The sequence below is a fragment of the Lampris incognitus genome, chromosome 10 (genome assembly GCF_029633865.1).
Source record: "Lampris incognitus isolate fLamInc1 chromosome 10, fLamInc1.hap2, whole genome shotgun sequence".
NCBI classification, from domain to species: Eukaryota; Metazoa; Chordata; class Actinopteri; order Lampriformes; family Lampridae; genus Lampris; species Lampris incognitus.
Window position 1 is genome coordinate 910,370 of NC_079220.1, and position 21,143 is coordinate 931,512.

At 40.3% G+C, this 21,143-nt stretch overlaps 1 protein-coding gene across 1 annotated transcript in view; it reads left to right on the forward strand.

The window, feature by feature from the left end:
- The window catches only part of itga2b (integrin, alpha 2b), a 108,760-nt gene that overhangs the window by 28,327 nt on the left and 59,290 nt on the right, over positions 1-21,143 (forward strand). The window contains exons 4-9 of the mRNA XM_056288296.1: positions 5,965-6,130; positions 15,721-15,770; positions 16,534-16,579; positions 19,144-19,263; positions 19,375-19,419; positions 20,061-20,104. Coding sequence (XP_056144271.1) covers positions 5,965-6,130; positions 15,721-15,770; positions 16,534-16,579; positions 19,144-19,263; positions 19,375-19,419; positions 20,061-20,104 — 471 coding nt within the window. The remainder of the gene's footprint in view (positions 1-5,964; positions 6,131-15,720; positions 15,771-16,533; positions 16,580-19,143; positions 19,264-19,374; positions 19,420-20,060; positions 20,105-21,143) is intronic.

Here is a 21,143-nt window from a genome sequence, read left to right on the forward strand (position 1 = left end):
TCTGTCTCTATCTAATGATCTGTCTTGTCTGTCTCTATCTAATGATCTGTCTTGTCTGTCTCCTATCTAATGATCTGTCTTGTCTGTCTCTTATCTAATGATCTGTCTTGTCTGTCTCTTATCTAATGATCTGTCTTGTCTGTCTCTATCTAATGATCTGTCTCGTCTGTCTCTATCTAATGATCTGTCTTGTCTGTCTGTCTCTATCTAATGATCTGTCTTGTCTGTCTGTCTCTTATCTAATGATCTGTCTTGTCTGTCTTTATCTAATGATCTGTCTTGTCTGTATCTTATCTAATGATCTGTCTTGTCTGTCTCTATCTAATGATCTGTCTTGTCTGTCTGTCTCTATCTAATGATCTGTCTTGTCTGTCTCCTATCTAATGATCTGTCTTGTCTGTGTCTTATCTAATGATCTGTCTTGTCTGTCTTTATCTAATGATCTGTCTTGTCTGTCTCTTATCTAATGATCTGTCTTGTCTGTCTCTATCTAATGATCTGTCTTGTCTGTCTCTATCTAATGATCTGTCTTGTCTGTCTCTATCTAATGATCTGTCTTGTCTGTATCTATCTAATGATCTGTCTTGTCTGTCTCCTATCTAATGATCTGTCTTGTCTGTCTCTATCTAATGATCTGTCTTGTCTGTCTCTTATCTAATGATCTGTCTTGTCTGTCTGTCTCTATCTAATGATCTGTCTTGTCTGTCTCTATCTAATGATCTGTCTTGTCCATCTGTCTCTATCTAATGATCTGTCTTGTCTGTCTGTCTCTAATGATCTGTCTTGTCTGTCTGTCTCTATCTAATGATCTGTCTAGTCTGTCTCTATCTAATGATCTGTCTTGTCCGTCTGTCTCTATCTAATGATCTGTCTTGTCTGTCTCTATCTAATGATCTGTCTTGTCTGTCTGTCTCTATCTAATGATCTGTCTTGTCTGTCTGTCTCTATCTAATGATCTGTCTTGTCTGTCTCCTATCTAATGATCTGTCTTGTCTGTCTCTTATCTAATGATCTGTCTTGTCTGTCTCTTATCTAATGATCTGTCTTGTCTGTCTCTATCTAATGATCTGTCTTGTCTGTCTCTATCTAATGATCTGTCTTGTCTGTCTCCTATCTAATGATCTGTCTTGTCTGTCTCCTATCTAATGATCTGTCTTGTCTGTCTCTTATCTAATGATCTGTCTTGTCTGTCTTTATCTAATGATCTGTCTTGTCTGTCTCTTATCTAATGATCTGTCTTGTCTGTCTGTCTCTATCTAATGATCTGTCTTGTCTGTCTCTATCTAATGATCTGTCTTGTCTGTCTGTCTCCTATCTAATGATCTGTCTTGTTTTTCTCCTATCTAATGATCTGTCTTGTCTGTCTCTTATCTAATGATCTGTCTTGTCTGTCTCTATCTAATGATCTGTCTTGTCTGTCTCTATCTAATGATCTGTCTTGTCTGTCTGTCTCTATCTAATGATCTGTCTTGTCTGTCTCCTATTAAAATGATCTGTCTTGTCTGTCTCTTATCTAATGATCTGTCTTGTCTGTCTTTATCTAATGATCTGTCTTGTCTGTCTCTTATCTAATGATCTGTCTTGTCTGTCTCTATCTAATGATCTGTCTCGTCTGTCTCTATCTAATGATCTGTCTTGTCTGTCTGTCTCTATCTAATGATCTGTCTTGTCTGTCTGTCTCTTATCTAATGATCTGTCTTGTCTGTCTTTATCTAATGATCTGTCTTGTCTGTATCTTATCTAATGATCTGTCTTGTCTGTCTCTATCTAATGATCTGTCTTGTCTGTCTGTCTCTATCTAATGATCTGTCTTGTCTGTCTCCTATCTAATGATCTGTCTTGTCTGTGTCTTATCTAATGATCTGTCTTGTCTGTCTTTATCTAATGATCTGTCTTGTCTGTCTCTTATCTAATGATCTGTCTTGTCTGTCTCTATCTAATGATCTGTCTTGTCTGTCTCTATCTAATGATCTGTCTTGTCTGTCTCTATCTAATGATCTGTCTTGTCTGTATCTATCTAATGATCTGTCTTGTCTGTCTCCTATCTAATGATCTGTCTTGTCTGTCTCTATCTAATGATCTGTCTTGTCTGTCTCTATCTAATGATCTGTCTTGTCTGTCTCCTATCTAATGATCTGTCTTGTCTGTCTCCTATCTAATGATCTGTCTTGTCTGTCTCTTATCTAATGATCTGTCTTGTCTGTCTGTCTCTATCTAATGATCTGTCTTGTCTGTCTCTATCTAATGATCTGTCTTGTCCGTCTGTCTCTATCTAATGATCTGTCTTGTCTGTCTGTCTCTAATGATCTGTCTTGTCTGTCTGTCTCTATCTAATGATCTGTCTAGTCTGTCTCTATCTAATGATCTGTCTTGTCTGTCTCCTATCTAATGATCTGTCTTGTCTGTCTCTATCTAATGATCTGTCTTGTCTGTCTCTATCTAATGATCTGTCTTGTCTGTCTCCTATCTAATGATCTGTCTTGTCTGTCTCTTATCTAATGATCTGTCTTGTCTGTCTTTATCTAATGATCTGTCTTGTCTGTCTCTTATCTAATGATCTGTCTTGTCTGTCTCTATCTAATGATCTGTCTTGTCTGTCTCTATCTAATGATCTGTCTTGTCTGTCTGTCTCTATCTAATGATCTGTCTTGTCTGTCTCCTATCTAATGATCTGTCTTGTCTGTCTCTTATCTAATGATCTGTCTTGTCTGTCTCTTATCTAATGATCTGTCTTGTCTGTCTCTATCTAATGATCTGTCTCGTCTGTCTCTATCTAATGATCTGTCTTGTCTGTCTGTCTCTATCTAATGATCTGTCTTGTCTGTCTGTCTCTTATCTAATGATCTGTCTTTATCTAATGATCTGTCTTGTCTGTATCTTATCTAATGATCTGTCTTGTCTGTCTCTATCTAATGATTTGTCTTGTCTGTCTGTCTCTATCTAATGATCTGTCTTGTCTGTCTCCTATCTAATGATCTGTCTTGTCTGTGTCTTATCTAATGATCTGTCTTGTCTGTCTTTATCTAATGATCTGTCTTGTCTGTCTCTTATCTAATGATCTGTCTTGTCTGTCTCTATCTAATGATCTGTCTTGTCTGTCTCTATCTAATGATCTGTCTTGTCTGTCTCTATCTAATGATCTGTCTTGTCTGTCTCTATCTAATGATCTGTCTTGTCTGTCTCCTATCTAATGATCTGTCTTGTCTGTCTCTATCTAATGATCTGTCTTGTCTGTCTCTATCTAATGATCTGTCTTGTCTGTCTCCTATCTAATGATCTGTCTTGTCTGTCTCCTATCTAATGATCTGTCTTGTCTGTCTCTTATCTAATGATCTGTCTTGTCTGTCTGTCTCTATCTAATGATCTGTCTTGTCTGTCTCTATCTAATGATCTGTCTTGTCCGTCTGTCTCTATGTAATGATCTGTCTTGTCTGTCTGTCTCTAATGATCTGTCTTGTCTGTTTGTCTCTATCTAATGATCTGTCTAGTCTGTCTCTATCTAATGATCTGTCTTGTCCGTCTGTCTCTATCTAATGATCTGTCTTGTCTGTCTGTCTCTATCTAATGATCTGTCTTGTCTGTCTCTTATCTAATGATCTGTCTTGTCTGTCTCTTATCTAATGATCTGTCTTGTTTGTCTCCTTTCTAATGATCTGTCTTGTCTGTCTCTTATCTAATGATCTGTCTTGTCTGTCTCTTATCTAATGATCTGTCTTGTCTGTCTCTATCTAATGATCTGTCTTGTCTGTCTCTATCTAATGATCTGTCTTGTCTGTCTCCTATCTAATGATCTGTCTTGTCTGTCTCCTATCTAATGATCTGTCTTGTCTGTCTCTTATCTAATGATCTGTCTTGTCTGTCTTTATCTAATGATCTGTCTTGTCTGTCTCTTATCTAATGATCTGTCTTGTCTGTCTCTATCTAATGAACTGTCCTGTCTGTCTCTATCTAATGATCTGTCTTGTCTGTCTGTCTCCTATCTAATGATCTGTCTTGTCTGTCTCTTATCTAATGATCTGTCTTGTCTGTCTCTTATCTAATGATCTGTCTTGTCTGTCTCTATCTAATGATCTGTCTTGTCTGTCTCTATCTAATGATCTGTCTTGTCTGTCTGTCTCTATCTAATGATCTGTCTTGTCTGTCTCCTATTAAAATGATCTGTCTTGTCTGTCTCTTATCTAATGATCTGTCTTGTCTGTCTTTATCTAATGATCTGTCTTGTCTGTCTCTTATCTAATGATCTGTCTTGTCTGTCTCTATCTAATGATCTGTCTTGTCTGTCTCTATCTAATGATCTGTCTTGTCTGTCTCCTATCTAATGATCTGTCTTGTCTGTCTCCTATCTAATGATCTGTCTTGTCTGTCTCTTATCTAATGATCTGTCTTGTCTGTCTTTATCTAATGATCTGTCTTGTCTGTCTCTTATCTAATGATCTGTCTTGTCTGTCTCTATCTAATGATCTGTCTTGTCTGTCTCCTCTCTAATGATCTGTCTTGTCTGTCTCCTATCTAATGATCTGTCTTGTCTGTCTCTATCTAATGATCTGTCTTGTCTGTCTCTATCTAATGATCTGTCTTGTCTGTCTCTTATCTAATGATCTGTCTTGTCTGTCTCTATCTAATGATCTGTCTTGTCTGTCTCTATCTAATGATCTGTCTTGTCTGTCTCCTATCTAATGATCTGTCTTGTCTGTCTCCTATCTAATGATCCGTCTTGTCTGTCTCTTATCTAATGATCTGTCTTGTCTGTCTGTCTCTATCTAATGATCTGCCTTGTCTGTCTCTATCTAATGATCTGTCTTGTCCGTCTGTCTCTGTCTAATGATCTGTCTTGTCTGTCTGTCTCTATCTAATGATCTGTCTTGTCTGTCTCTATCTAATGATCTGTCTTGTCTGTCTCTATCTAATGATCTGTCTTGTCTGTCTCTTATCTAATGATCTGTCTTGTCTGTCTCTATCTAATGATCTGTCTTGTCTGTCTCCTATCTAATGATCTGTCTTGTCTGTCTGTCTCTATCTAATGATCTGTTTTGTCTGTCTCCTATCTAATGATCTGTCTTGTCTGTCTCTTATCTAATGATCTGTCTTGTCTGTCTCTTATCTAATGATCTGTCTTGTCTGTCTCTATCTAATGATCTGTCTTGTCTGTCTGTCTCTATCTAATGATCTGTCTTGTCTGTCTGTCTCTTATCTAATGATCTGTCTTGTCTGTCTCTTATCTAATGATCTGTCTTGTCTGTCTCTATCTAATGATCTGTCTTGTCTGTCTCCTATCTAATGATCTGTCTTGTCTGTCTCTATCTAATGATCTGTCTTGTCTGTCTCTATCTAATGATCCGTCTTGTCTGTCTCTATCTAATGATCTGTCTTGTCTTTCTGTCTCTAATGATCTGTCTTGTCTGTCTGTCTCTAATGATCTGTCTTGTCTGTCTGTCTCTATCTAATGATCTGTCTTGTCTGTCTGTCTCTATCTAATGATCTGTCTTGTCTTGTCTGTCTCCTATCTAATGATCTGTCTTGTCTTTCTGTCTCTATCTAATTATCTGTCTTGTCTGTCTCTATCTAATGATCTGTCTTGTCTGTCTCCTATCTAATGATCTGTCTTGTCTGTCTCTATCTAATGATCTGTCTTGTCTGTCTCTATCTAATGATCTGTCTTGTCTGTCTCTATCTAATGATCCGTCTTGTCTGTCTCTATCTAATGATCTGTCTTGTCTGTCTGTCTCTAATGATCTGTCTTGTCTGTCTGTCTCTAATGATCTGTCTTGTCTGTCTGTCTCTATCTAATGATCTGTCTTGCCTGTCTCCTATCTAATGATCTGTCTTGTCTGTCTGTCTCCATCTAATGATCTGTCTTGTCTTGTCTGTCTCCTATCTAATGATCTGTCTTGTCTTTCTGTCTCTATCTAATGATCTGTCTTGTCTGTCTGTCTCCTATCTAATGATCTGTCTTGTCTGTCCCAGGCCTGTGCTCCTCTCTACCACTGGAATGTGAGACGCGGGGGGGCGGAGTCAGGGAATACTCCGGTTGGGAACTGCCTCCTGTTGGATCACGTGACCCAAGGCACCGCCTCCTTCTCTCCCTGCAGAGGGGCCATGGTGGAGCCGGACTACAAGCACCTGAAATACAGTAAGACACATGGATATGCTGCTGTGCTTCATCTCTCATGTGTTACTTTCTACCCATGTTCGCCACCCACCTGCTTTTATCTGTGCATGTGTGTGTGTGTGTGTGTGTGTGTGTGTGTATATATATATATATATATATATATATATATATATATATATATATAAGTACATACGCACCTCTATTCTATTTTGTTATATAGGAATTAAGTACTTCAGTTAATTTAGTTCTTTTCATGTTTTTGTATACTCTTAATAGTTTTATGCATGCTCAAAAATCCAGGTAAGGTAATCACAGGAAGCTGAATCACTTCATCTGACACAACGTGTACTGACACACACCTTCCATCATCACCATCTAAGTGACCTCTTCAGTCTCACCCGACTGCAGGTAACCCCACCCTTATAAACCATACAGTGGTATAACGACCCAAACCAACAACCAGTTTCATGATCAGATATGGCTGTGAGCGTTAACTAGAGTTACAGAGGCCATGTGTACTATTCACAGCATTGTCAGAGCTCTAAGGGTACATCTGTCACCATTACAATGCTGTGATGGCAACTATTCCCCAACCCTCTGTGAATAGTACACATGGCCACTGTCACTCTAGTTAATGCTCACACCATATCTGATCATGAAACTGGTCGCTGGTTTGGGTCGTTATACCACTGTATTGTTTATAAAGGTGGGGACACCTGCAGTAACTGTATTGTTTATAAGGGTGGAGATTACATTACATAACATTACATTACATGACATTACATTACAGTCATTTAGCCGACGCTTTTAACCAAAGCGACTTACAATAAATGCATCATTTAAAGTAGGAAATCAGGAGAACTACTAGTCATCAGAGGTCATAAGAGCATCTAAACAAGCATCTAAGAGCACATAACCAGTGCTAAAGTAAAAGTGCAAGAAATAGTTTTTTTTTAAATGAGTGAATACAACAAGTGCTAAGAACAAGTAACAGGGTAGTAGTTCTTGTAACAGTGCCAGTAGTGTAGCAGTATCAGCAGTGTAACAGTGGCAGTAATGTAACAGTGTCATTAGTGTAAAAGGGTCAGTAATGTAACAGTATCAGTATTGTAACAGTGTCAGTAAAGTAACAGTATCGGTAGTTTAAGAGTGGCATTAGTGTAACAGTATCAGTATAGTAACAGTGTCAGTAATGTAACAGTATCAGTAGTGTAACAGTGTCAGTAGTGTAACAGTATCAGTAGTGTAACAGTGGCAGTAGTGTAAAAGTATCAGTATTGTAACTGTGTCAGTAATGTAACAGTATCAGTAGTGTAACAGTGGCATTAGTGTAACAGTATCAGTATAGTAACAGTGTCAGTAATGTAACAGTATCAGTAGTGTAACAGTGGCATTAGTGTAACAGTATCAGTAGTGTAACAGTGGCAGTAGTGTAACAGTATCAGTAGTGTAACAGTGTCAGTAGTGTAACAGTATCAGTAGTGTAACAGTGGCATTAGTGTAACAGTATCAGTATAGTAACAGTGTCAGTAGTGTAACAGTACAAGTAGCGTAACAGTGTCAGTAATGTAACAGTGTCAGTAGTGTAACATTACATTACATTACAGTCATCTAGCCGACGCTTTTATCCAAAGTGACTTACAATAAGTGCATCATTTAACGTAGGAAATCAGGAGAACTACTAGTCATTAGAGGTCATAATTGCATCTAAACAAGCATCTAAGAGCAACACCAGTGCTACAGTAAAAGCGTGAGAAAGAGTTTTTTTTAAATGAGTGAATACAATAAGTGCTAAGAACAAGTAACAGGGTAGTAGTTCTTGAAGAGGTGAGTTTTCAACCTGCACCGAAAGATGGGCAGCGACTCCGCTGTCCTGACATCAGTGGGGAGTTCATTCCACCACTGTGGGGCCAGGACAGAAAATACCCGTGACCGGATCGATCGGCAGCAGGGGCCTCTTAGCGACAGGGCAATCAGGAGTCCCTAGGCAGCAGAGTGAAGTGATCAGGCAGGGGTGTAGGGCTTGGCCGTGGCCTGGAGATAGGAAGGAGCTGTTCCTTTCACTGCCCTGTAGGGTAGCACCAGAGTCTTACACTGGATGCGAGCAGCTACTGGGAGCCAGTGTAGGGATATGAGAAGGGGAGTTGTGTGGGTGAAGTTAGGGCGGTTGAACACCAGACGAGCTGCAGCTTTCTGAACAAGCTCCAGAGGTCTGATGGCCGACGCCGGGGCGCCAGCAAGGAGGGAGTTGCCGTAGTCCAGCTGGGACATGACCAGAGCCTGGATGAGCACCTGTGCCATCTCGTTGGTGAGGAATGGGTGAATCCTCCCGATGTTATAGAGGAGAAATCTGCAGGAGTGAGCAACCGATGCAACGTTTTCAGCAAACGACAGTTGGTCGTCCAGGATCACACCCAGATTCCTCACAGTCCGAGTTGGTGTCACCACGGTGTTGTCAATGGTGATGGCCAGGTCTAGGTGTGGGCAACCTTTCTCCAGGAAGAACATCAGCTCAGTCTTGTCCAGATTGAGCTTCAGGTGGTGTGTCGCCATCCACTCTGAAATTTCAGTCAAGTACGCAGCAATGCGTGTCTCTACTTGTGTGTCAGAGGGAGGAAAGAACAAGATCAGCTGGGTGTCATCGGCATAACAATGGTAAGAGAAGTCATGCGAGCGAATAACAGAACCCAGGGATGTTGTGTACAGGGAGAAAAGGAGAGGACCCAGTACCGAACCCTATGGAACGCCTGTAGTCATTCTGCGAGGCTCCGACACAGATCCCCTCCATGTCACCTGGTAGGAGCGACCTGTCAGGTAGGTTGCAAACATTGAGAGTGCAGAGCCTGTGACACCCAGCACATCGAGGGTAGAGAGGAGGAACTGGTGGTTCACTGTGTCGAACGCAGCTGACAGGTCCAGGAGTATCAGGACAGAGGAGAGAGAGTTTGCTCTAACAGAGTGCAGCGATTCTGTCACTGCAAGGAGGGCCGTCTCTGTTGAGTGACCCACCCTGAACCCAGACTGGTTGGGGTTCAGGAGATTGTTCTGGTGGAGGTACAAAGAAAATTGGTTAAAAACAGCACGTTCGAAAGTTTTGGATAGAAAGGGTAGAAGGGAAACTGGTCTGTAGTTTTTGACGTCAGAGGGGTTAAGTGATGGTTTCTTGAGAAGGGGGGTGACTCTAGCAGTCTTGAAGGCAGATGGAAAGCATCCTGCCTGGAGGGAGGTGTTGATGAGTTGGGTTAGATAGGGAAGGAGTTCAGGTGCTATAGACTGAAGAAGAGGGGAGGGGACCGGGTCAAGGCATGTGGTGGGATAGGGTGGGATGTGGAGAGGGGAGGGAGGGCGCAGAGGGTGGGATAGTGCAAGGAACACTAACCGGGGGCTGAGAAAAGGAGGATCTGATGTCGTTTACCTTCTTGTCAAAGAAGTTAGCGAAGTCATCAGGGAAGAGAGTGAAGTAGGAGGAGGAGGTGGGGGTTGAAGAACTGTAGAGAGGGTTTCAAAGCGTTTCTTAGGATTAGAGGCAGAGGATAGGATTTTAGAGCGATAGAAGGCAGCCTTAGCAGCAGAAAGAGAGGAGGAGAAAGTGGAAAGAAGAGACTGGAAGTTGAGAAGGTCCTCTGGGAGTTTGCCTTTTTTCCATTTGAGCTGTGCCACTCTCAGGCTCCGTCTGTCAGTACGTACTGAGTCGGTCAGCCAAGGGGCAGGTGGAGTTGGGCGTGCAGGCCTGGAGGTGAGGGGATAGAGATTGTCCAGAGAAGAGGAGAGGGTAGAGAGAAGAAGATCAGTAGAAGTGTCAGGGGTAGGAGAGAGAAAGATTAAGGTGTAGGGAGGATAGAGGTAACAGAGGAAGAAAGATCAGTGGCGGAGAGAGAGCGGAGGTGTTTACGGGTGGAAACCAAGTGGGTAGGGGAAGGGGCTGAGGGGGGTGAAGAGAGGGAGAGAGAGTAGGACATGAAATAGTGGTCAGAGAGCTGGGGGGGAGTAATAGAGAGATTAGAAATGGGACAGTGTCTATTAAAGATAAGGTCCAGCTGGTTGCCGGCCTTGTGGGTAGGAGGAGAGGGTGAGAGGTGAAGGTCAAAGGAGGAGAGGAAAGAGAGAAGAGGATCTAGCTTGTTAGTGTGGATGTTGAAGTCAACGAGAAGTATAGGTGCAGAGTCATCAACAGGGAAGTGTGAAACAAGTGTGTCAAGCTCCTCCAAAAACTCACCAAGAGGGCCTGGTGGGCGGTACACAACCATGATGGTGAGTTTGACTTGATAAGAGACAGTAACAGCATGAAATTCAAAAGAGGGCAGAGAAAATTGTGGAATGGAAACAAGAGAGTATTTCCATTTCAGGGAGATTAGCAGGCCAGTACCACCACCCCACCTCCCAGTTCTGGAAGTGTGAGAAAAAGAGTACACATCAGACAGAGCTGCGGATGTGGTAGTGTTTTGTGGCATGATCCAGGTCTCAGTTAGAGCAAGAAAGTTGAAGGAGAGCAAGGATGCATAGCCTGAGATAAACTCACCTTTAGGCACCGCAGATTGGCAATTCCAGAGCCTTTCCGTCACCACTTGCTCAACGTGAGTAGAGAGAGTGGGATAGAGGAGATTGGTAGGGTTACAGCGCCTAGGAGTGACTCAACGTCTATGCCAACCCCCGGAAGAGGAAAAGACAGGAATGCGAAGGAAACACATAGTCTATACTAGGTACACACAATACGGATGACTGACCGGATCTAAAAAGAGCAGTCCGTGCTTGACAAGTCTTGGCTTGAAAGAGTCGCGCTTGCCTTTGTTCACTCTAGCCTTCATTCAACCTAGACCTGTTTGCCTGACGCTTGGAAGCTTCCAAGTAGCAGCAGTGATTTAAAGAACACTGATTGCTAATTGTCTGCCATGAGTGCAGGCCACACCCTGGCCACTTAACACCCAATTGGCCAAAGAGGTACACTGAAAATAGGCTTATTACTCAGAAACTGGACACTTACGTAAAACTCTCAAACCTCACACAATAATATTAAAACATCAAACAGCAAGCTACCAAGGAATATATTTATAAGCTAAAAGGAAAACTAACTCAAAACAGCTAGGCAACAAGAAATATTTAAGGGCACACTAGGTGAAAAACAGCCACAGCTCGAATAAGTAAATAAGACAAGTAAGTAAATAGAATAAGAAAGCTACAGTTAGAATAAGATCCCACTAGGAACCAGCAGCAGATGTATAGACAAAAGGACTAATACTCAAGCAGCTGGACTAAGACTAATAGCAACTTGTTAAGCAAGAAAGATGATACTTACTCTATACTAGATGAGCCAGCAATTCAGAATCACTCCGGGAGTTGAGATGGGGATACCTGCAGTCACTGTATTGTTTATAAGGGTGGGGATACCTGCAGTCACTGTATTGTTTATGAGGGTGGGGTACCTGCAGTCACTGTATTGTTTATAAGGGGTACCTGCAGTCACTATATTGTTTATAAGGGTGGGGACGCCTGCAGTCACTGTATTGTTTATAAGGGTGGGGTTAACTGCAGTCACTGTATTGTTTATAAGGGTGGGGGTACCTGCAGTCAGGTGAGACTGAAGAGGTCACTTAGATGGTGATGAAACTTGTGCTAGTAAATGTCCAGATGAACTGATTCAACCTTCTGGGAGGTATTCTGGGAGGTATTCTTAATCGTTTTTGTTTTGCTTTATATTCCTGCTTGTGTGCCCTTGGAATCAATAAAATTGCTATCTATCTATCTATCTATCTATCTATCTATCTATCTATCTATCTATCTATCTATCTATCTATCTATCTATCTATCTATCTATCTATCTATCTATCTATCTATCTATCTGTCTGTTTGTCTGTCTGTCTGTCTGTCTGTCTGTCTAGTCAATTTTATTTGTATAGCCCAATATCACAAATTACAAATGTGCCAAATTATAATGTTGTGTTTACACAATTTACACAATACAACATTGAAAGAGGATAACACAATTGTAATGGACTTATAAAATTTATGAAGAATATGATGAGGAGGATGCCAAGCAGTGTCCAGACGCCACCGGAACAGTCCAGGAACCGAGTCACGTAACCAATATCACCATGTAAAACAAAAATTTATATGGATTTAAAAGCTATATAAAAATAAAATGTGAGGAGGGAAATGGCAGGCAGCTTCCAAGTGGTGACCACCATCACCACGGAGACCGGGGGGGAGAACCGACTGCACGTGCACACAAGGAAGACTCACATGACACCATTCACACACAGAAAAAGAGAAAAGAGAAGACGTCATTCAGAGAGAGAGAACAGACGTGAGAGAAGAGAACGGTTTGCAATAGTCATTAGTCATAATCAATTAAGTCATCAATTAGCCATAATCTATATTCTACAATCTATACTCTTTAATCTCGTCGGCAGAACAGTGGTTGGTAAATTCATTGAGACAGAAACCGACCCGCCATCCAGTACAGGTTGTGAAGCACTGAACTTAAAGACAACTAAATGTAAGCTAAGGCATAAAGATGAGTTTTATTAAGTTTGGATTTAAAGACTCAACGGACTCTGATTGTCAGATGGCAGCAGGCAGGTTATTCCACAACAATGGAGCCTGATAGGAAAAGGCCCTGCCACCAGCTGACTTCTTTTTAACTTTGGGTACACACAGGAGCCCTGTATTTAGAGAGCGAAGAGCTCGAGATGGCATGTAAGGTTTAAGGAGATCAGACAGGGAGGATGGGGCCAGCCCATTTAGGATTTTATAAGTCAGCAGGAGCACCTTGTATTCTGATCTAACATGGATAGGAAGCCAATGAAGGGAGGCAAGAATTGGTGTAATATGGTCAAATTTCCTAGTTTTAGTTAGGATTCTAGCAGCAGCATTCTGAACCATCTGAAGACTTTTAGTACTAGAATGTGGCAGACCTGAGAACAGAACATTACGGTAATCAAGTCTGGATGAAACAAATGCATGTATTAGAGTCTCTGCATCAGCCATGGAGAGAAAAGACCGAATTTTAGCTATGTTACGCAAGTGAAGAAAAGTAGTATTGGTGATTTTGGCTGCAACACTTTGTGAAACCACAGAGCTGTTGATTGTTATCATTACTTGATCAAACTGGTGTCTGTGTCTAGCAGGGCCAATGACCAGCATCTCGGTTTTATCCTAATTTAAAAGCAGAAAGTTAAGTGACATCCAGTTTTTCACAGTAGCCAAACAGGCCTCCAAGTTAGTGATTTGAGTATGATCATCAGCCCTTATAGGCAAATACAGCTGAGTATCATCAGCATAGCAATGGAAATTTATTCTATAACTGCGTATAATTTGGCGAAGAGGTGAAATATAAAGAGATAAAGTAGAGGGCCACGAACTGAGCCCTGAGGTACACCATATTTAACGTCAGGGAATTTTGACGTAATATTTCTGTAGCAGACACAATGTGTTCTTCCAGAGAAGTAGGACTTAAGCCAAGAGAGAGCGAAGTCAGAGACACCACAATTACAATTAATTTGTCTAACAGTATAAAGTGATCAATGGTGTCAAAGGCTGCACTGGGGTCCAGTAGTAGAAGCACAGAAGTAGAATCAGAGTCCATAGCCAGTAGAAGATCATTCACCACTCTGGTCAGAGCAGTTTCAGTGGAGTGACAGGGCCTGAAAGCCGACTGAAAAGGTTCATATAGATGGTTTTCTTTTATATGGGTCAAAAGTTGTTGATACACAACTCTCTCTAGTACTTTACAAAAGAATGGAAGATTAGAGACTGGTCGATAGTTATTAAGAAACCCTGGATTGAGGTGCGCTTTTTTAAGTAGAGGTTTAACCACAGCTGTCTTAAAACTGCTGGGAACAATGCCAGTAGTAAGTGATAAATTAACAATGTCTAGCACTGTAGGTCCAAGAAAAGGCCAGAGGTCTTTAAAAAGTTTTGCTGGTAAGGGGTCAAGTAGGCAAGCAGTTGGTTTAGAAGCTGACACAAGCTTAATCAAGGTATCAAGAGAGATAGTCTCAAAAGCTGTAATAACTGGAACTGTCAGTGACTCATTGTGTAGATATGAATTTAGTAAGACAGGATCTGCAGGAGTAGATGGAGTTGAAGAACTAATTTTGTTTAAGAGCTCATCAACCTTATTGCAGAAAAAATCTAGAAATTCATGGGCTGTGAATGGTGAGCAGCTAATAGACGGCTGCTTTTTAGTAAGTTTAGATTCAGTGTCAAAGAGAAATCTGGGGTTATGTTTATTAATATTGATTAAGTGAGAGAGACACGATGTTTTGCAGTAGATAAAGCACGCTTGTATTTCAATAAACCCTCGTGCCACAATAGGTAAAAAACCTCCAATTTTGATTTTCGCCATTTACGTTCCAGTCTCCTGCAGGTCCGCTTAAGAGCACGTGTCTCATCATTAAACCAGGGTGTAGGCCTCTTTAGTCGCCTAGCTCTGGTAGTGAGAGGTGCAACTGAATCGAGGAGACTAGAGAGGGCCACATATAAGTCAATAGTCATTATATCTACCTACCTATCTACCTACCTACCCACCCACACAGACTCAGAAAAATAGACTGAGAAAATGACAGAGAACTACAGACACAGGGAACGACAGACAGACACATAGAGGGCAGATAGACACAGACAGACATGTATATAGAGGGTAGATAGACACATGGACAGACAGATGTATAGAGGGAAGATAGACACGTGGACATACAGGTATATCGAGGGTAGATAGACACAGACAGACAGGTATATAGAGGGTAGATAGACACGTGGACAGACAGGTATATAGAGGGAAGATAGACACGTGGACATACAGGTATATGGAGGGTAGACATATAGGGAGACAGACAGGTATATAGAGGGTAGATAGACACATGGACAGACAGGTATATGGAGGGTAGACATATAAGGAGACAGACAGGTATATAGAGGGTAGATACGACACATGAACAGACAGGTATATCGAGGGAAGATAGACACATGGACAGACAGATATATGGAGGGTGGACATATAGGGAGACAGACAGGTATATCGAGGGAAGATAGACACATGGACAGACAGATGTATAGAGGGAAGATAGACACGTGGACATACAGATATATGGAGGGTAGACATATAGGGAGACAGACAGGTATATAGAGGGTAGATAGACACATGAACAGACAGGTATATCGAGGGAAGATAGACACATGGACAGACAGATGTATAGAGGGAAGATAGACACGTGGACATACAGGTATATGGAGGGTAGACATATAAGGAGACAGACAGGTATATAGAGGGTAGATACGACACATGAACAGACAGGTATATCGAGGGAAGATAGACACATGGACAGACAGATGTATAGAGGGAAGATAGACACGTGGACATACAGGTATATGGAGGGTAGACATATAGGGAGACAGACAGGTATATCGAGGGTAGATAGACACATGGACAGACAGATGTATAGAGGGAAGATAGACACGTGGACATACAGATATATGGAGGGTAGACATATAGGGAGACAGACAGGTATATAGAGGGTAGATAAGACACATGAACAGACAGGTATATCGAGGGTAGATAGACAGGGAGACCACACTTAATATTTTAATCTTCTTTCTTCTCTGTGGCTTCTCAGGAAATGACCAAAGATACTGTGAGGTGGGCTTCAGCTGTGACATCACCAAGGTAAACCGCAACACTCAAGAACTTCAGGTCCGGGGCGTCCGGGTAGCGTGGCGGTCTATTCCATTGTCTACCAACATGTGGATCACTGGTTCAAATCCCGGCATTACCTCCGGCTTGGTCGGGCGTCCCTACAGACACAATTGGCCGTGTCTGCGGGTGGGAAGCTGGACGTGGGTATGTGTCTTGGTCACTGCACTAGCGCCTCCTCTGGTCACTCGGGGCACCTGTTCAGGGGGGAGGGGGAAATGGGGGACTAGAGTGATCCTCCCACTCGCTACGTCCCCCTGATGAAACTCCTCTCTGTCAAGCGAAAAGAAGCAGCTGGTGACTCCACATGTATCGGAGGAGGCATGTGGTAGTCTGCAGCCCTCCCCGGATCAGCAGAGGGGGTGGAGCAGCGACCGGGACGGCTTGGAAGAGTGGGATAATTGGCCGGGTACACTCGAGAGAAAAAGGGGGGAACCTCCCCCCCAACCCCCCCCCCGATCATATCCAGGTTATCACTATCTTCTACATGACTGACTTCATGTTACCATAGCAACAACCTTTCATCTATATGGTTTATGACAGTTTTCTGGAATACCCGCTGTGCTGTGGAACTCGGACCTGAAATTCCCGTGTTTCAAAAGACACAATAATTATAAAATAATGTGTACGTGTGTGTGTATGTGTGTGTGTACGTGTGTGTGTGTGTGTGTGTGTGTGTGTGTGTGTGTGTGTGTGTGTGTGTGTGTGTGTGTGTGTGTGTGTGTGTGTGTTTCAGGAGGGCAAGTTGGTTCTTGGTGCTCCTGGAGGTTTTTTCTTCCAGGGTGAGTTTGCAGCTGCTTCAGAATACACGAACACAGCAATTTTATTGTATGTATGTGATGTATAGCAGGAGTTGGTCCATGTCAGCCTGGAGTGAAGTACAAAGATAGTTGGTTCAGGACATATCACAGTCATATATACAGAGACAGATGTAGTCCAGATTATATCAGTCATATATACAGAGACAGATATAGTCCAGATTATATCAATCATATATACAGAGACAGATATAGTCCAGATTATATCAATCATATATACAGAGACAGATGTACTCCAGATTATATCAATCATATATACAGAGACAGATATAGTCCAGATTATATCAGTCATATATACAGAGACAGATATAGTCCAGATTATATCAGCCATATATACAGAGACAGATATAGTTCAGATTATATCAGTCATATATACAGAGACAGATGTACTCCAGTTTATATCAATCATATATACAGAGACAGATATAGTCCAGATTATATCAGTCATATATACAGAGACAGATATAGTCCAGATTATATCAGCCATATATACAGAGACAGATATAGTTCAGATTATATCAGTCATATATACAGAGACAGATGTACTCCAGTTTATATCAATCATATATACAGAGACAGATATAGTCCAGATTATATCAGTCATATATACAGAGACAGATATAGTCCAGATTATATCAGCCATATATACAGAGACAGATATAGTTCAGATTATATCAGTCATATATACAGAGACAGATGTGCTCCAGTTTATATCAATCATATATACAGAGACAGATGTAGTCCAGATTATATTAGTCATATATACAGAGACAGATGTAGTCCAGATTATATCAGTCATATATACAGAGACAGATGTACTCCAGATTATATCAATCATATATACAGAGACAGATATAGTCCAGATTATATCAGTCATATATACAGAGACAGATATAGTCCAGATTATATCAGCCATATATACAGAGACAGATATAGTTCAGATTATATCAGTCATATATACAGAGACAGATGTACTCCAGTTTATATCAATCATATATACAGAGACAGATATAGTCCAGATTATATCAATCATATATACAGAGACAGATATAGTCCAGATTATATCAGTCATATATACAGAGACAGGTGTAGTCCAGTTTATATCAATCATATATACAGAGACAGATGTAGTCCAGATTATATTAGTCATATATACAGAGACAGATGTAGTCCAGATTATATCAGTCATATATACAGAGACAGATGTAGTCCAGATTATATCAGTCATATATACAGAGACAGATATAGTCCAGATTATATCAGTCATATATACAGAGACAGATGTAGTCCAGATTATATCAGTCATATATACAGAGACAGATGTAGTCCAGATTATATCAGCCATATATAGACACAGATGTAGTCCAGATTATATCAATGATATATACAGAGACAGATGTAGTCCAGATTATATCAATCATATATATACAGAAGCAGATGTAGTTGAGATTATATCAGTCATATATACAGAGACAGATGCAGTCCAGATTATATCAGTCATATATACAGAGACAGATGCAGTCCAGATTATATCAGTCATATATACAGAGACAGATGTAGTTCAGATTATATCAGTCATATATACAGAGACAGATGTAGTTCAGATTATATCAGTCATATACTATACAGAGACAGATGTAGTTCAGATTATATCAGTCATATATACAGAGACAGATGTAGTTCAGATTATATCAGTCATATATACAGAGACAGATGCAGTCCAGATTATATCAGTCATATATACAGAGACAGATGTAGTTCAGATTATATCAGTCATATATACAGAGACAGATGTAGTTCAGATTATATCAGTCATATATACAGAGACAGATGTAGTTCAGATTATATCAGTCATATATACAGAGACAGATGTAGTTCAGATTATATCAGTCATATATACAGAGACAGATGCAGTCCAGATTATATCAGTCATATATACAGAGACAGATGTAGTTCAGATTATATCAGTCATATATACAGAGACAGATGTAGTTCAGATTATATCAGTCATATATACAGAGACAGATGTAGTTCAGATTATATCAGTCCTATTTAAACAGGTTTAGTTAAATGTACTGCATTCACAAAGAGCTTTTCTAGTTGACCGACAACTCAAACTGCTTAGCAGTGTATGCCTCATATCCGCACACATATCCACACACACATCCACACGCACATCCACACAAACATCCGCACACCATCTGCACACACATCCGCACACACATCCACACAAACATCCACACAAACATCCGCACACACATCCACACACTGGTGGAAGCTGCAGCAAGGCACCAACCTGCTCATCAGGAGCAGTTAGGGGGTTCAGTGTTTTGCTCAAGGACACTTCAACACGCTCTCTGGAGGAGCTGGGGATCGAACCAGCGACCTCCCAGCAAGTCCAGCTCTTTCTACTTCCAGAGCCGTGCTGCCCCTAGTTGAGGTTGTATCAGAGGCATATGTAGACAGTGTTATTCTCCATGTTGTTGTCTCTTCAGATATAAACGTGAAGCCCTATCATCACATTTCAGGTGAGGTGATCACAGTGGGGGTTAATGACGTCATTGACAGTGGGAGGAGCCAGGACCCAATTGCTTATGTGTCTGGAGTCAGCCTATCAGCAGAGAGAGGCGGATATGATCATTACCATGGTGAGGACTGTGACCGTCTGGAATCTACTGCCCTTTGCTGTCAGAAATGAAACATCACAGCTTTGTTCTTGTGTGTGTGTGTGTGTGTGTGTGTGTGTGTGTGTGCCACAGGTTACTCTGTTGCCAGCGGCAACTTGAATGGAGACTCAGTAACAGGTCTGTTTATCTCTGTCTGTCTGTCCATCTGTCTGGTCCGTCAATATGTCCATATGTACTTCCATCTGTCTATCTACCTGGTTTTGTGTTTATGTGTGTATCTGGCTATGTGTGTATGTGTGTATCTGGCTATGTGTTTATGTGTGTATGAGTGTCTCTGGCTATGTGTTTATGTGTGTATGTGTGTATCTGGCTATGTGTGTATGTGTGTATTTGGCTATGTGTTTATGTGTGTATGAGCGTCTCTGGCTATGTGTGTATGTGTGTATCTGGCTATGTGTGTATGTGTGTATCTGGCTATGTGTTTATGTGTGTATGTCGCTATGTGTTTATGTGTGTATGTGGCTATGTGTGTATGTGTGTATCTGGCTATGTGTGTATGTGTGTGTCTGGCTATGTGTTTATGTGTGTATGTGGCTATGTGTGTATGTGTGTATGTGTATGTGGCTATCTGTTTATGTGTGTATGTGTGCATCTGGCTATGTGTTTATGTGTGTATGTGTGTATGTGGCTATGTGTTTATGTGTGTATGTGTGTATGTAGCTATGTGTTTATGTGTGTATGTGTGTATCTGGCTATGTGTTTATGTGTGAATCTTTGTGTGTTTGTGCTTCTCAGTAAAAGAGGTGTTTTTCTTCCAGATTACCTGGTGGGGGCTCCTAATGACAGAAACACAGCTGGCTCAGTAAGACGTTACTGTATTTACACTCTATATTAATACCCTTTACTTACTGTATTTATACTCTATATTAATGTTCTTTACTTACTGTATTTACACTCTATATTAATACCCTTTACTTACTGTATTTACACTCTATATTAATGTTCTTTACTTACTGTATTTATACTCTATATTAATGTTCTTTACTTACTGTATTTACACTCTATATTAATGTTCTTTACTTACTGTATTTATACTCTATATTAATGTTCTTAACTTAGTGTATTTAAACTCTATATTAATGTTCTTCACTTACTGTATTTACACTCTATATTAATGTTCTTTACTTACTGTATTTATACTCTATATTAATGTTCTTTACTTACTGTATTTACACTCTATATTAATGTTCTTTACTTACTGTATTTGCACTCTATATTAATGTTCTTTACTTACTGTATTTATACTCTATATTAATGTTCTTTACTTACTGTATTTACACTCTATATTAATGTTCTTTACTTACTGTATTTATACTCTATATTAATGTTCTTTACTTACTGTATTTACACTCTATATTAATGTCCTTTACTTACTGTATTTACACTCTATATTAATGTTCTTTACCTACTGTATTTATACTCTATATTAATGTTCTTTACTTACTGTATTTACACTCTATATTAATGTCCTTTACTTACTGTATTTACACTCTATATTAATGTTCTTTACTTACTGTATTTATACTCTATATTAATACTATTTACTTACTGTATTTACACTCTATATTAATGTTCTTTACTTACTGTATTTATACTCTATATTAATACCCTTTACTTACTGTATTTATACTCTATATTAATGTTCTTTACTTACTGTATTTATACTCTATATTAATACCCTTTACTTACTGTATTAATACTCTATATTAATACTATTTACTTACTGTATTTATACTCTATATTAATGTTCTTTACTTACTGTATTTACACTCTATATTAATGTTCTTTACTTACTGTATTTACACTCTATATTAATGTGCTTTACTTACTGTATTTACACT